This window comes from Danio aesculapii, chromosome 24, assembly GCF_903798145.1.
Source record: "Danio aesculapii chromosome 24, fDanAes4.1, whole genome shotgun sequence".
NCBI classification, from domain to species: Eukaryota; Metazoa; Chordata; class Actinopteri; order Cypriniformes; family Danionidae; genus Danio; species Danio aesculapii.
The window spans coordinates 460,607-476,849 of NC_079458.1; the positions used below are offsets into that span (position 1 = coordinate 460,607).

The 16,243-nt window shown below is 40.4% G+C and overlaps 1 protein-coding gene across 1 annotated transcript in view; it reads right to left on the bottom strand.

Annotated features, from left to right (window-relative positions):
• The window catches only part of lama1 (laminin, alpha 1), a 96,319-nt gene that overhangs the window by 37,365 nt on the left and 42,711 nt on the right, over nucleotides 1-16,243 (bottom strand). The window contains 14 exon segments of the mRNA XM_056450898.1: nucleotides 966-1,159; nucleotides 1,640-1,726; nucleotides 1,903-2,021; nucleotides 3,679-3,819; nucleotides 4,448-4,568; nucleotides 5,771-5,898; nucleotides 6,513-6,698; nucleotides 9,210-9,392; nucleotides 11,186-11,329; nucleotides 11,564-11,797; nucleotides 12,640-12,776; nucleotides 14,020-14,200; nucleotides 14,318-14,424; nucleotides 16,199-16,243. The exon segment at nucleotides 16,199-16,243 is cut by the window's right edge and continues 167 nt beyond it. Of these exon segments, the coding sequence (XP_056306873.1) occupies nucleotides 966-1,159; nucleotides 1,640-1,726; nucleotides 1,903-2,021; nucleotides 3,679-3,819; nucleotides 4,448-4,568; nucleotides 5,771-5,898; nucleotides 6,513-6,698; nucleotides 9,210-9,392; nucleotides 11,186-11,329; nucleotides 11,564-11,797; nucleotides 12,640-12,776; nucleotides 14,020-14,200; nucleotides 14,318-14,424; nucleotides 16,199-16,243 (2,007 nt within the window).

Here is a 16,243-nt window from a genome sequence, read left to right on the forward strand (position 1 = left end):
GACAATTAAGATTTTAAATGTATATTTCAGAAAAAAATTTCAGGTTCAGGAATTCAGGTTCGGCAATTTTTCAGAATCAAAAGCAATAAAATTATCAGTACACTGACAGAGTTCTGGTATGTTTTTTATTTACTGGTCATTTTTATTTTACTGGTGATTTTTAAATTACTGGTTATTTTTAAATTTACTGGTCACTTTTTAATTTACTGGTCATTTTTTAAAATTTACTGGTTATTTCTAAATTTACTGTTCATTTTTGTAATATACTGTAATTTACTGGTCATTTTCAAAGTTACTGGTCATTTTTAAATTTAATGGTCATTTTTGAATTTACTGGTCATTTTTAAATTTTCTGTTCATTTTTTATTTACTGGTCATTTTTTAAATTACTGGTTATTTTTAAATTTACTGGTAATTTTTTAATTTACTGTTAATTTTTTATTTATTGGTCATTTTTTAATTTACTGGTTATTTTTAATTTAGTGGTCATTTTTTATTTACTGGTAATTTTTAGAATTTACTTGTCATTTTTATTTTCGAATCTACTGGTAATTTTTTAAATTACTAGTCATTTTTTGAATTCTCTGGCCATTTTTGAATTTTCTGGTAAAGTTGTTTTGATTATTTTATGCAAACTTCTGTGTGCAAGAGGCTAATACTGCTGCAGTGTGTGTTATATGAAGCTGTAAACTAAGCTTAATAATCGGCCACATAACTGCTGAAATTTCATTTCATTCATTTCAGTTATAACGACAGTTTATACATAAAGACTTTAAGTTAAGTGTTTAGTTGTAACATTACCAGAAAACTGCCAAAATTATTCTGCTGCAGTTTCCAATTTACTGGTCAATTTGACATTTAATAATAAATAAATAAATTTCCTGTTAATACGGTGTGCAAGAGGCTAATACTGCTTGAGTGTGTGTTATATGAAGCTGTGTGTAAATAAAGGTGAGCTGACTTACACACACACTGCTCGTGGACCAGCACGTGTCTCTCCTCACACTGGTCACACAGGTGACCTCTGACCCCAGGTTTACACTCGCAGCGGCCTGTGTGTGCGTCACACACACTGTGCACTGAGCCCGACTCACTGCACGCACACACCTGACATCGGCCGCCCGGCTCTGACGGGTTCCCGAAATACCCCACTGCACACCTGAGACAGCAGAGAGAGTGTGTATGTGTGTGTGTGTGTGTGTTAGAATGTGAATTGTGTTTTTGAGAGTGTGTTTTTGTGAGTGTGTGTGTTTTTTTTTGAGAATGTGTGTGCGTATGTGAGTGTTTTTGTGTTTCTGAGAGTGTGTGTATGCTTCTCAGAGTGTGTGTGTGCATATATGTGAGTGTGTTTGAGTGTCTGTGTGTGTGCGCATGTTTCTGAGAGTGGTGTGTGTCTGTGTGCATATATGTGAGTGTCTTTGAGTGTCTGTGTGTGTTTGAGTGACTGTGTGTGTGTGTGTGTGTAAATGCGTGTGTGTGTGTGCATGTGTTTCTAAGTGTGTGTGCGTGCATTTCTGAGAGTGTGATTTTTTCTGAGAATGTGTGTGTCTTTCTGTGAGTGTGTGTTTCTGTGTGCACAAGTGTGAGTATGTGTGTGTTTGAGTCTCTCTCTGTGTGTGTGTGTGTGTGTGTGTCTGACCTCTCACAGTATCGTCCCTCATAACCCTCTTCACAGCGGTCGCAGCGGAAGTCTCCAGCACCTTCTAAAACACACGTCGAGCTGAAACTAAACACACAAACACACACACACACACACACACACACACACACACACACACACACACACACACACACACACACACATCAGAACACATTTACTAGAGGCACAATAAACTGAAATCAATTTCAGATACAGCAGAGTTATTCACCGGTAAGCAATGTGACAGTGTGATGTGAGCTCACCTTTGGCCCCGTAGCGGGCAGGCACACAGAGAGCAATCACTGACTGACCCCTTCACCTTCCCGTAATACCCTGCGGCGCAAACATGGCAGTGTTCTCCAGCGGTGTTGTGCTGACAGCCCTAAACACACACACACACACAATACAGCATCATAAGCAGATGATTTTCTCTTAATAATGTTCTCCAGCTCTCTGAAACTGACCCTTTCAGGCTTCAGATGCCTGTGCATCATCATAGTGACAGATGTAAAACAGCAGCGTGTGTGTGTTGTCAGCGCTGGTCAGGTGTGCTTCAGTGTGAGTGTGTTCATGCTTTTGTCAGTCTATGTTGCTCCTGTCTCTGTTCATCTAAAACTCCACATCTATAATCCTCTTAGTCTATGCTGACATTATCTTCAGCAGCTCAAACACTCTAATGGCTAATGGACAGACGGCTGCTTCTCACTCAGGGCTGCTGTTTATGCTAATTAGATGGAGAAATGGGCACTAGTGGGCGGGGCTTTCCTCCTTGTACAAAGTGAGAATGTCAATCAAAGTGTTTCATTCATCAAGTCTGATTATAGAAAACACAATTAATTCATGTTGAGCACTAGGGGTTTTGGGGCTTGTGACTACTTTTACATGGACATCAGTGATCTAATGACTTGCCTTAATCTGAATAAGACTGTAATATGATTCAGGTGTTTACATGAGCTGCTTTATTAATGTTTCATTCATGATTCCCAGTTACATGTAATAGCACAGATCCAGTAACGTCATGGCGTCACCAGCCTATAAATGTTTCCTCTGCAGTTTGTGTCTGTGGTCCTTTAAGATAATCAGAAATCACTGTTTACATGGTCGACTCTTGATCAGAGTACAGTCTTCATCATATTAACATCAGAGCATTAGTGTCCATGTAAACGTACACACTGAAAGTGTCAGATGATGTCACAAGCTGTCAAAGACAGTCCATTCCTCAGCTTTAAGTTGATTTCATGAGTCCTCACATTTCATAAGTTTGACGTGTTTTCCCCTGGAACTTTTATAAAGCATCTGCTGCATGTTGGTGTGTCAGAATCCTTGCTTGTAAAATACAGCCATACTGTAGAATGCTTAGTTTAAGCAAATTAAATGAACGCGATCTTGCGTGTTGATAAAGGGAGTCGCTCACCGCATGCACCGTACTGCGCGCTTTACCTTCTATAAGCAACAAGAACAAACGCCTGACATCGCTGACGGTGTCGGTATCCCTCAAAGCTGTTTAGATTTAAATATTTAGAGATGGTGTGACACAACACGCACTAATGTGTGCCTTTGATGCACCCCTTTGATGCTTCTTAAGTGCGTCACACACCAGATGCGCCGCTCAGAGCCGCGGCACGGCACACACATGACTATTGATAGTATCACACACCAGACGCGCACATTCACATGCTATTTAAAATGAAACTATTCAGGTGGCGCAGCAGAAATATGAACAGTGTCTTGAGGACAACCGCCGACTTGCGAATTCTAAAATGTATGACGCTGTGTGGCGCGACACTGCGCGACGCCGAGCGGCGCTTCTGGTGTGCGACCTGCTTTACGTTCTTGTCGCAGCACCAGTGTCACCGGAATTAGGCACCGAAATTCATATGCTGATTCGGTCTGGTGCATATCGGTTACATGGCACCGGGTTTCAGTACCCAACCCTACACACAACTGGGTTTAAACCACATATAAAAGTGAGTTTTGCATAATAGGTGCACTTCAAAGTGTGTGTGTGTGTGTGTGTGTGTGTGTGTGTGTGTTCTCACCAGGCATTGGCCGGTGTGCAGGTCACATGACTGGCTGTGGTTGCTGCATCTGCAGGGCACACAGGGCTGAATGAGCGGGCGATTTCTGCCCTTCATGTTGAGTTCAGATACGGCCTGCCGGTAATATCCTGGAGCACACTCCTGCAACACAAAGCATGATGGGTAAAAACATCACATAATTATGTGTAATAATGTAATATATTAATATATTATATAATATAATAATAAAGCAAACAAAATGCAACATCTCACGATGTCGGAGTGCAACATCAATCTGACATCATGTTGACGTTCTCTGCTGGGTATGTTTACACCAGTTTCAGGTGCAGTTTGAGCAGGTGATGAGTCTGCATGTACGCCATGATGACCAATAATGCTGATTTTAATCATGTAGGTGTCACGGTGGCTAAGTGGTTAGCACTGTCGCCTCACAGCAAGTAGGTCGCTGGTTCCAGCCTCTGTTTCTGTGTGGAGTTTGCATGTTCTCCCCGTGTTGGTGTGGGTTTCCTCCGGGTGCTCCGGTTTCCCCCACAGTCCAAACACATGCGCTATAGGGGAATTGATCAACTAAATTGGCCGTAGTGTATGAGTGTGTGTGTGTATGGGTGTTTCCCAATACTGGGTTGCAGCTGAAAGAGCATCCGCTGTGTAAAACATATGCTGGATAAGTTGGTGGTTCATTCCACGGTGGGGACCTAAGATTAATATAGGGACAAAGCTGAAAAGAAAATGAATGAATGATTTTGATGATGTGTGTTATTTTTCTGACCTGGCAGGACAGTCCAGCGTATCCCAGCGGACACTCACAGATCTCCACCAGCCGCGCCACAGCCCCGCCTTCAGGAAGCTCATCTGCCTCCAGTGCCGTTTCCATGGAGATGTTGGAGATCCTGCACTCACACACACACATACACACACATCATACTTTCAATCCGACTGCACTCAATTAGCTCTCTAGTGTACTAGTCAGAGAGTTTGACAATTTTAGAGCATCTCTATACATTGGTATATTTATTTGACATTTTTAGATTTGCAATCGCTCCCTGAAATGTCCCACAATGCACCATGAAAATTAGGGAATATAGATGTTCACCATTTTCTCTAAACATGAATCAATAAGTGCAAAATATGAACCATGTGAAACAACATCACCACAAAAACATGACTTAATTTGCACCCAAAGTTAATAGTTTATTATTCACAGTAAATGTAGTAAATGTACATAAAGAGATGAGAGTGCATGTGTCACAGTATATTGGATCTGTGCGGCTCTTAAAGTGACAGCGTCAATATTCCTGTGCTTATAATTATTAAACAAACAACAAACGACCAGCACAGAATCACAACTGAAGGACTTTTGGTAGCTTTAATAAGAAATAAATCTATTTTAATTCTTAGAGCGGCCTACAGTTTGTTTCACTGAGTTCACTGTACTCAAATGGCCTCCACAGTCACCAGAGCTCAATCCAATAGAGATTGGCATCATGGATGTGCAGCCGACAAATCTGCAGCAACTGTGTGATGCTATCATGTCAATATGGAGCTAAATCTCTGAGGAATATTTCCAGTAGCTTCTTGAATCTCTGACACCAAGGATTAAGGCGGTTCTGAAGGCAAAAGGGGTCCAACCTAGTACTAGTAAGGTGTACCTAATAAAGTGGCCGGTGAGTGTAGATGTACTCAAAAATGGTCATAGGGTCATATTTTGGTCACATGGCCTACCTCATAATAATTTGAAATTACTCATGACTACATCTGCTGCATAAAATATATGCTGGATAAGTTGGCGGTTCATTCCACTGTGTTGACCCCTGATTAATCAAGGGACTAAGCCGAAATGAAAACGAATGAATGAATTATTAATATTTTGCACATGTTTATTTCAGAGTACATTACACTGTGTAAGCGTCACAGCAGAGCTCATTAATATTCATGACCCACCCAAATAAGGTCAATTAAAGCATCTCATCCTAGGGTTGTAAATGAACATATTAAATAATTTCAGGGGAATTTTTGCACTTACCCAAGCCACATATCTTCAGTGTAGATCTCAGAGAATGATTTAAGCACATTATATAAGCATAAAACTGACCTGCTCTGCTGCAGTCCGGAGCCGTACGAGGCTTTAATGATGACGTACTCCAGGTTACTCAGCACAGACATGAAGTCAGCGTGGCTCACGGCTTCATCAGACACTGAGTTGAAGTATTTCCACTTGTGCTGCACACAGATCAGATCAGATATGACCATCAGAGAGAGACGGCGCTGGGTTTATAACAAAGACTACGCACAATACTGGACGAAACTAACATGGCGATATTTAGTTGTATATTAAGGGCGACATGGTGGCTTGGTGGTTCCTCACAGCAAGAAGGTCGCTGGTTCGAGTCCCAGATGGGTCAGTTGGCGTTTCTGTGTGGAGTTTGGATGCTCCAGTTTCTCCCACAGTCCAAACGCATGCGCTATAGGGGAATTGATTAACTAAACTGACCATAGTGTATGAGTGTGTGTGAGAGAATGAGTGTGTATCGGTCTTTTCCAGTACTGGGTTGCAGCTGGAAGGGCATCCGCTGTGTAAAACATATGCTGGAATAGTTGGTGGTTCATTCCACTGTGGCGACCCCTGATAAATAAGCGGCTAATCCGAAGAAAAATTAATGAATGAAGTTATACTGACGCATGATTGTCTGCTGTCATGGCTTTGCAATCAGTAAATGAGATTATAATGGAAGTCAATGGGGGAAAAAACAGCACCAACATCACCAAAGGGGAGTCAATCTGAACAATACAGCAGGCTTAAGACATTTGAGGAGCTGTTTGGACCCGTGACTGACCTCGGTGAGAGCGTGCTCCTGTGTGCTGCGGATGCCGTTAGCAGGAGCGCTAGCATCAGTGTAGATGACTATCTTGCGCAGGTGTCCTCCTCTCATCAGCAGCTGAGGCTCCTGATTGGCCAATCCCACACCATCCTGAGCGAAGAAGGTGAGGGTGTAGGAGAGTCTTCCTCCATACGACAGCAGCTGAAACAAACACCAGGCAGACGTTACACTCACAGCGAACACTTTCAGGTTCTGTAAACACTCTTTATGTAGTCGGCTTGAAATCTAAATTTAGCAGGTGTATTTTGCTAGCTCACATTGTTATTCTTAAGGTGTATAATTAATCCACTCAAAATCAGTGGTTTGCTTTGGTAATCTTTAATTAAATTCTGTCCATTTTGTAGTGTCTGGATGGTTTGATGACATTAATTGTAATAATAATAATGAACTAATTCAGCGTGCTCTGTTGTAAATGAGGTGCAACTTAATGAACATGCATGATAAAGCGTTGAAGACTGTTTTTACCTGTTGCAGTGTTCAGTGAGACGCCACGTTGTGTTGCCAAAGGTAATCAAAACAAGTGGAAGAAGAAGAATTGTTCGGACACACGGGTCATCATTGTTCCCTTTTAAATGTGCCGATACATGTTTTGTTTCCATTTCCCCGTGATGAGAGCACAGTGGGCGTGTAGACCCACATGTGTGGATTAGAGTGCTCTGCTGACCCGCGACAGAAATACGTTCGTAAGGAACATTTTAACCCAAGAACATCTTCATTACAGCACATTTATAAACACAACACTGATTACCCGTGTCTCTAAATTCTTGTTATTTCACTTGTTTTGGCAACACGACGTGGCGTCTCTCTGCCGTCTGAATTAATAAAGTCTTTCTTATGAATTAATGCTGCACACTGAGAGACGTCATGATGGACTCCCAGGTACAGACATCCAGTCTCCACGCTGAATACACATAAGTATCTGATCGACGTGACACAGCTTCAAAAATTAGTTTCAAATAAGAAGAAGGAATTTGCTCAGAATAATGCAAAAAGTTCACTTGTTAGTGAGATATATGTGTCCTAATAGTGTTTATAGCAGCGTGGGACACATATATGACTGTCAACAGCTCAAAACATGTGTCTTGGTGTTTCGTGACCCTTTAAGACATGAAATGACTGAAGTTACTGAGTAGATTACAGTAATATTACTACAATATTATGGACTGAAAATGCCAACCCAGGCTCATTCTGAAAACGTACCTCTACAGACGTTTCTGGAGACCACAAAATACGCTTTTTGAGATCTCAAATTTCCCTCGCGAGTGCCATTCGTGCCTGCTGTTCTTGCATAAACCCACCAGACGCCGCTGTCGACTCACTTTTTGACAGACTTTCTGACTGACTGAGCGAACGATCGGCTGACCTACCCTCCCCCTTCCCTAAACCCAACCAATTTTATCGATTGACCCGGCCACCATCTTCCCTAAACCCAACCAACACGTTTCAAAAGCAATCCAGAAAAATAAAAGCCCTCGTCTGACTTTTTTTCAGATTTTACCACATCCTCACCCTGCTATTCACTTATTTTTTGGATTCTTTGGATTTTTTGTCTTCCCTGCTTTCTGGAACTTCTCTTCACCAGACTTGAACCCCGTTTTCGTGGTCAACTCCTCTCTCCGTCTCAAGTCCGCCGACGTACATGGTGTGCTAACGGGACAAACTGGTTGCAGCCGGGAATGCCGTCCATACAGAGGTAAGCGATCGGTCAGCCGGTAAGCGCGAAAAGGAATGGCGTCACACCACCCCGTAGTGTTCGTTTAAAAAAATGAAATGCAGCCATACGTGCCTCCGACTATGTAATTCGCTGTATCCAGAAACGTCTGCAGGGCTACGTTTTCACAATGAGCTTTGTTGGAAAATGCTTTGTTCTGTGTTTTTGTAACAGTTACATCCATCCTCTGAACCTGAGGTGGGGTGCCAGACTGATGTTTTCAAAACAGATGTAGCATGCTAAGATTACAACAAAGACAGTTAAGATTAGAGTCCACTTTTTCAGTGCAGTGCAGTATTTGTGGAGGCACAATGGTGTATTTATTAGTTATTTGTTTATTTTAAAAAATACTGTTGGAATAAGAACTACCATTGCGAGACTTCAATGTTGGCCTCATCAGGAGCATCTTCACTTTCTCCTGCATCCACTGGTGAGATTGTGTTGAAAGGTTAAAAATGATAAGGCAGTGGACCTGCACTGTCATCAACCAGATAATGTGACTGAGGGGAATCAGGTGGAGAGAAATCCTCCACTTTCACACGCTCTCTGAATCGATGTCCATCTCTATGTCTGTGTTTGGGTTGCCACACATAATGAAACTCCCCTTTTTATGAAAACACTTCCCTCTTTTGCTGCTGGACACTCCCACCTAAACAGAGCTGGACTCACCCACTTTCCTGACTTATTTCGAACTAGAGGTGTCTTCATGTCTTCTGGCGTGCAACCCCCTTAACCCCGTCCCTCAGTGATGTCACCAGCTCCATTGAGTGTATTGTGTCTGACATTGCAAGTCTGAGATATGCAGCCTCAGCTTACAAATCCAGGTCTGCATCTAGACACTATTGGCTTTTTACCCTGGCATTCCTGTTTCTGCAAACTGTAATACCATGGTATATCTATGGTGTTGTTACCCTGGTGTTTCTGTGGGTTGTATGTTGTACCTTGTTGCCGTTGTATTTCTGTGGTAGTCTCCAGTAATACGGTCCAGTGAGGACAGAGAGTGTGTTGAGCTGATCCGCGTCCAGCAGCATCTCCTCATCGCTGTAATAAACACCCTCCAGCGTCCCCTGCAGGTCACTCTGAGACACTACACGCAGCAGAGCCGGAGATGAACCCAGAACAATCTGAACGCAAACACACACACACACACACACACACACACACACACAAACACACACACACACACACACACACGATTAATAGATGATTATTACTGGTCAAATACACACATAATTCATTCAGCAACATCCCTTTTACAGTAGTTTACAATAGATATTACAATAGTATTATATTACATGTGTAACGATCTGACTGGGTAGGGGTGCCAACTTATACATTTATAAGTAAAAATTAAAAACAATGTTTATAAGTCAGGGCTACATGGGATACACTAGCAGTGCAATAACCCTAGTAACCCCTTATAGAGCTGAAGACAAAAATAAATCAGACAGAACTAAATCAGCTTAAATTGCATTGTAATATCATTCAATTTGAACGTACAACCTCAAAATAACTCTTTATACATATTTTACAACCCAAAACCATTCCAGCATACATATGAATGATTCAACACAATCAAATGCACCAAACAAAATTATAATAATAACAACAATAATAATAATAATAAAAGATTAATAATAATAATAAAAAATAAAGAGGTACCTTGGTCTACTTCTACATACTGTTTGCAATTTTTTATTTTCAATTGACTTTTGAGATATGCATTTAATTATAAACTCATTTTAAGCATATTATTAATAACTGCATATGGTTTGCATTTAAAATGTTACTGTTTTGAGATATGTATTTACATATATAGTAGTTTATGCATATCTAAATAAACGCTTATGGTTTGCATGTATTTTTTATTTTAATATTTTGAGAAATGTATTTATTTACATTTATAAACTTGTTTTTTATGCATATTATAAATGCTTATTGTTTGCATTTAATTTATAATGTTACTATTTTGAGATAAGCATTTAAATATTTAGATGCACATGCATATAGTAAAATAAATTCTTATTGTCTGCATTTATTTTTCATTTTACTCTTTTGAGATATGCATTCATTTTTTTTTATAATTATGTTTTAGGTGTTTTCACCTTTATTTTGACAGGACAGTAGAGAGAATAGACAGAAAAGTGTGGGGAGCAGAGAGAGGGGAAGGATCGGCATAGGACCTCGAGGTGGGAATCAAACTTGGGTCGCCGCAAACACCGGAGTGCATGTGTCGGTGCACTTTCCACTACACCATAGACACCTATTTATTATCTATTTACATTTATTTCAGGGATGCACCGATACCATTTTTCGAAAACGATACCAAAAAAATCGACCGATACAGATCCGATCCCAATACTTATGGAGTCAATGCAGGGCCATATATGCTTGCAACATAAAAGAAAGTTTTGCAAACAAAAAATGAAATATTGAGCAAAAAAATTTTTAAAGAATGCAAATCTCAAATAAATATGCAAATAAAATGAATTTTGCAAACAAAAATAAAAAAACTGCAAATAAAAATCAAGTAGTGCAAAAAAAAAAAATATATATATATATATATATATATATACATAAATTTGCCAAATATATTTTTCCAGTATTGCCTTCACAAAACCTCTCAAGTCAATTGTAATGCTCATTTTGATTTGCTATTCAGTCAAGCGTGAGTTTGCGATGCTGTTTTTGTTTTTGCACCTCAAATTTCTGTGCTTTTGTTTTTCTAGCCGTGATTTGACAAGGGGGCGGAGTCACAGGAACGTGGGCGTGTACCAGCTGGCCGATACCCGATTCAGCAAAAGTATGCGGTATCGAACAGATATCCGATCCAAGTATCGGGATCGGTGCATCCCTAATTTATTCATACAGAATCTCCTATGTGAATCTGCAGTAATGTGTGTGTGTTTGTACTCACCGGCGCGCGCACCAATCCGCTCAGCTCCTCACACACATCTGAAAGGCCGAAGCAGAAGCAGGGGCTGCAGCCGGCCGGATTGAAGGCCGAGAGCCCGAAGGAGCCGCTCTTACACTCGTCACAGCCTCTGCCACCCACATTATCCTGACACACACAGCGCAACATCAGCATTAATCATCAATAACACACTGCATTTGACACTGTAATATTTAGTTTTTCAGCGATATGGAGTTGAGGGCAAAATTATGTGCAATATTTAATCTAGTTCAAAAATTCCCCAAATGATGTTTAGCAGAGCAAGAAAGTGAACTGTCCCTTTAAGACCAGCAGAAACCCTGTAGAATATAGAGGAATATAGGGAGTAATGAGTGTATTGACCTTGCAGGAACACTGCCCGTGATCCTCACATCCACACACTCCCAGCGCCGCGTCACAGAACTGCGCACGCGTGCCGTTTGGGTTACAGTCGCAGGCAGTGCATTGTGGGAAGTTTCTGTAGCCCAAAGCGCAGCGGTCGCATGTGAGACCGGAGAACTGCAGCGCACACACACACTGACCCGAGGACAGATCACACTGAGACGAGCTGGAGCCTACAGCACTGCAGTTACACACCTGCGGGCACACACACACACACACATGATCAAACACATGATAACACACGCAAAATCAAACACTCACAGATACACAATCACACACACACACACACATACACACATACACACACACACATGATCAAACACTGACAGACACACACAATCACACTTATATGATCAAACACAAACACACACAGTCACATGATCAAACACACACCCACGTTAACACACACAAAATCACAAACACGATCAGACACACACACACACACACACACACATGATAACACACACATGATAACACAAAAATACACACACACACACGATTAAACACACAGAAACACACACATAATTACACACACGATCACACACATGCAAGATAACACACACACACACACACACATCACATGCACAAGATCAAACACAAACATGATCACACACACACATGATCAAAAACACACACAATCACACAAATATGATCAAACACACTCACACACTAAGACACACACATGATCACACACACGATCACACACATGATTTAACACTCAGACACACACACAATTACACACATATGATCAAACACACTCACACACTATGACACACACATGATCACACACATGATCAAACACACATGATTGCATACACACACTCACAGACACACATACATGATCACACGCATGATCAAACACACACACGAGCACACGATCCCACATATACATCATTTCAGACATAGATAATCTCCTTTCATTTTTCATACCATCATTAACACACATCAGTCATGATACACAAATAAATTAAACTTAGTGTTACTACGGTATTACTGCAGTATTTACCACAGTGTCCCATAGCGTTGTAGTGCTTTACCTTACAGCCGGACACGCCGTCGTGACCCCAGTGACCTTCATCACACTCTTCACACTTCAGCCCGTGTGTGTGTGGAGGACAGATACACTCGCCTGTCTGATCGTTGCAGTTCCCATGAGTGTGTGCGCAGTCACATGCTGGAGGATCAACAAACCAGCTCAAAATACACACTTATGGGTAAATACATGCAGAATTAAAACCTTAATAACTCTTTTCAGATGCCTTCTCCAGCTCTCAAACGACACATTCACACACGCCATCATATTATTTCAGACGCTGTGTGTTATTGTATTCTATAGTATTATGAGGAGAGATTTTGATGGTATGTTTGCCTCAAGTCCAACACTAATTTGCAGTCATTTCCTGTCTAGATGTGTCATTTTTCATCCTAAATGAATATTTATTTTGATTTCAGAGGTCGCAGATAAAAAACAAACAGTTCAATCATTCTCAAGCACAGACTGCATTCATTTAATTACTCATTTAAAGGTGCAGTAGGTAAGTTTGACACCCAGTGGTTGAACTAGGTATTGCATTCCTGGATCAAAACAAATGCAAGCGCAGGTTGCCAGATTGACGACACCAACAGGAGTGTTCCTGACTATCAAGCCTAAAGGCTGATTTAAATCGTGTTATATATAAAAGCAACAGCACGCTGTACAAGGAATATTTTCATACTCAAAGGAGTTTTGTCCTAACCAACACCTCGAATTGATATTACAGAAACAGCTTCTATTTCAGCTGAACAGCAGAAAACTGACACTGATCAGCTCAGGTACAGCTCATGTGCTTTATTCAGTGTTAATAATGTGAGTCTGAATGCCATTTAACATCACAGTTATCACCATATACTGAAAGCAGCAGCAGATAGTTCAGCTCAGATCTGGAGAATTAAATAAACCGTCTGAAACTGAACTCTAGACTGAGACTCAGAGCAAACCAACACATATCAGTGATTCAGCATCTACATTTAATCATCTTAAAGAGGTTTCAAGAGTTCACACTTAGATAATGCTCGACTATAATAGCAGGTTTGGCATGCTGTCCCGGGAGAGAACCCTGAGCTCGGGGATAGATGAGCGTGTGTTCTAAAACGATGAGGGTGTTCTACAACGAAGTTAGGGAATGTTTCTAAATATCTGCACACATATGATGCTGTTTTTATGCTTTAGAAGAGTCAAAAACTCACATACAGCACTTTGAATTATTACTACCTATTTAGTAAGATAAATGATCACAAAAGCAACACGATTACACTTTTAAGCTCTTTATCCAAACTCTAAGTGCTTGAAAACAGAAGATTAAAACTGAAGCATTTTCCAGGATTTCAGCAGAAGATTACATAAATACACCTGAATAAAGTCTGTTTGATGTTCTTACGTGTGCATCCGTTCTCTTTGAAGTTGTAGTATCCGCGGTGACAGCGGTCACATTTGTCACCCGTTACCCCAGTGATACACTGGCACCGCCCCTCCTCGTCACATGACGCAGACAGAGCACCTGATTGGTTACATTCACACGGCCTGCAGCCTTCGCCACTGTTAATACCATGATAACCGTCCTGAAACACACACACACACACACACACACACACACCTGTAAGACTTTCTAAAGCGGGACTACAATAAGAGAATTATGACACACTAATATTTTATTTACAGCACACGAGTTGTCATACCTGACAGCGGTCGCAGGCTTTTCCGACCACATTGTGTTTACATTCACACTGACCCGTGATCAGGTTACAGATGGTGGACAGAGAGCCGTTACTATAACAACCGCAGGCTACAAACAGAAAACACACACACACAATACAATTACAGATGGACTAAATCAGCACAGATGAGCAGCGCCTCAGTTATCCACTAGAGGTCACTAGAGCTGCACATCACATTGAAGAATAAAAACATTTAAATAAAAAATAAAAAAATAAATGTACTTAGGAGAGACAATAAAATAAAAGAATTCAGATAACAACAAAATATAAATAATGCAATAAACTTATAAGTGCTTTTTTCATATTTTTGTGTGAACTGTCCCTTTAAGAAACATTCAGTGGTGTTTTCTTCATATTTTACAGGCGAGCTGACCCTTTATGAGACACTAAATGTTTTTTTTCTGTGTGAGCTGTCCCTTTAAGCCACATTCAGTGCTATTTTCTTCATATTTCATACGTGAATTAACCCTTATGAAACACTAAGTGCTTTTTCATATTTCGGGTGAACTGTCACTTTAAGAAGTACCAAGTTTGTTTTCTAAATTTCTTTAGGTGAACTATCTGTTTTAGAAACATTTTGTGTTTTTTTTCTTTATATTTGTGGGTGAACTGTCCCTTTAAGAAACACTCAATGCTTTTTTCTTCATATTTTATAGGTGAACTGTCCCTTTAAGAAACACTCAGTGCTATTTTCTTCATACTTTATAAGTGAACTGTCCCTTTAAGAAACACTCAATGCTTTTTTCTTCATACTTTATAAGTGAACTGTCCCTTTAAGAAACACTCAGTGCTACTTCCCTCATATTTTATAGGTGAACTGTCCCTTTAAGAAACACTCAGTGAAGTTTTTATTCATATTTGTGAGTGAACTGTACCTTTAAGAAACATTAAGTGTTTTTTTTACATATTTTAGATGAAAGGTCCCTTTAAAAAACATTCAGTTAACTTTTCTTCATATTTGTGGATGAACTGTCCCTTTAAGAAACACTCGGTGCTATTTTCCTCATATCTGTGTGTGAACTGTCCCTTTAAGAAACACTCGGTGCTATTTTCCTCATATCTGTGTGTGAACTGTCCCTTTAAGAAACACTCAGTGCTATTTTCCTCATATCTGTGTGTGAACTGTCCCTTTAGGAAACACTCAGTGCTATTTTCCACATATCTGTGTGTGAACTGTCCCTTTAAGAAACACTCAGTGCTATTTTCCCCATATCTGTGTGTGAACTGTCCCTTTAGGAAACACTCAGTGCTATTTTCCACATATCTGTGTGTGAACTGTCCCTTTAAGAAACACTCAGTGCTATTTTCCTCATATCTGTGTGTGAACTGTCCCTTTAAGAAACACTCAGTGCTATTTTCCTCATATCTGTGTGTGAACTGTCCCTTTAAGAAACACTCAGTGCTATTTTCCTCATATCTGTGTGTGAACTGTCCCTTTAAGAAACACTCAATGCTATTTTCCCCATATCTGTGTGTGAACTGTCCCTTTAAGAAACACTCAGTGCTTTTTTCCCCATATCTGTGTGTGAACTGTCCCTTTAAGAAACACTCAATGCTATTTTCCCCATATCTGTGTGTGAACTGTCCCTTTAAGAAACACTCAGTGCTATTTTCCTCATATCTGTGTGTGAACTGTCCCTTTAAGAAACACTCAGTGCTATTTTCCCCATATCTGTGTGTGAACTGTCCCTTTAAGAAACACTCAATGCTATTTTCCCCATATCTGTGTGTGAACTGTCCCTTTAAGAAACACTCAGTGCTATTTTCCTCATATCTGTGTGTGAACTGTCCCTTTAAGAAACACTCAGTGTTTGTAAAGTAAAGTGTTTGGTTAATCCTCACCCTGACAGTTCTTCTCTTGGATGGCGTCTCCATAATATCCGTCCC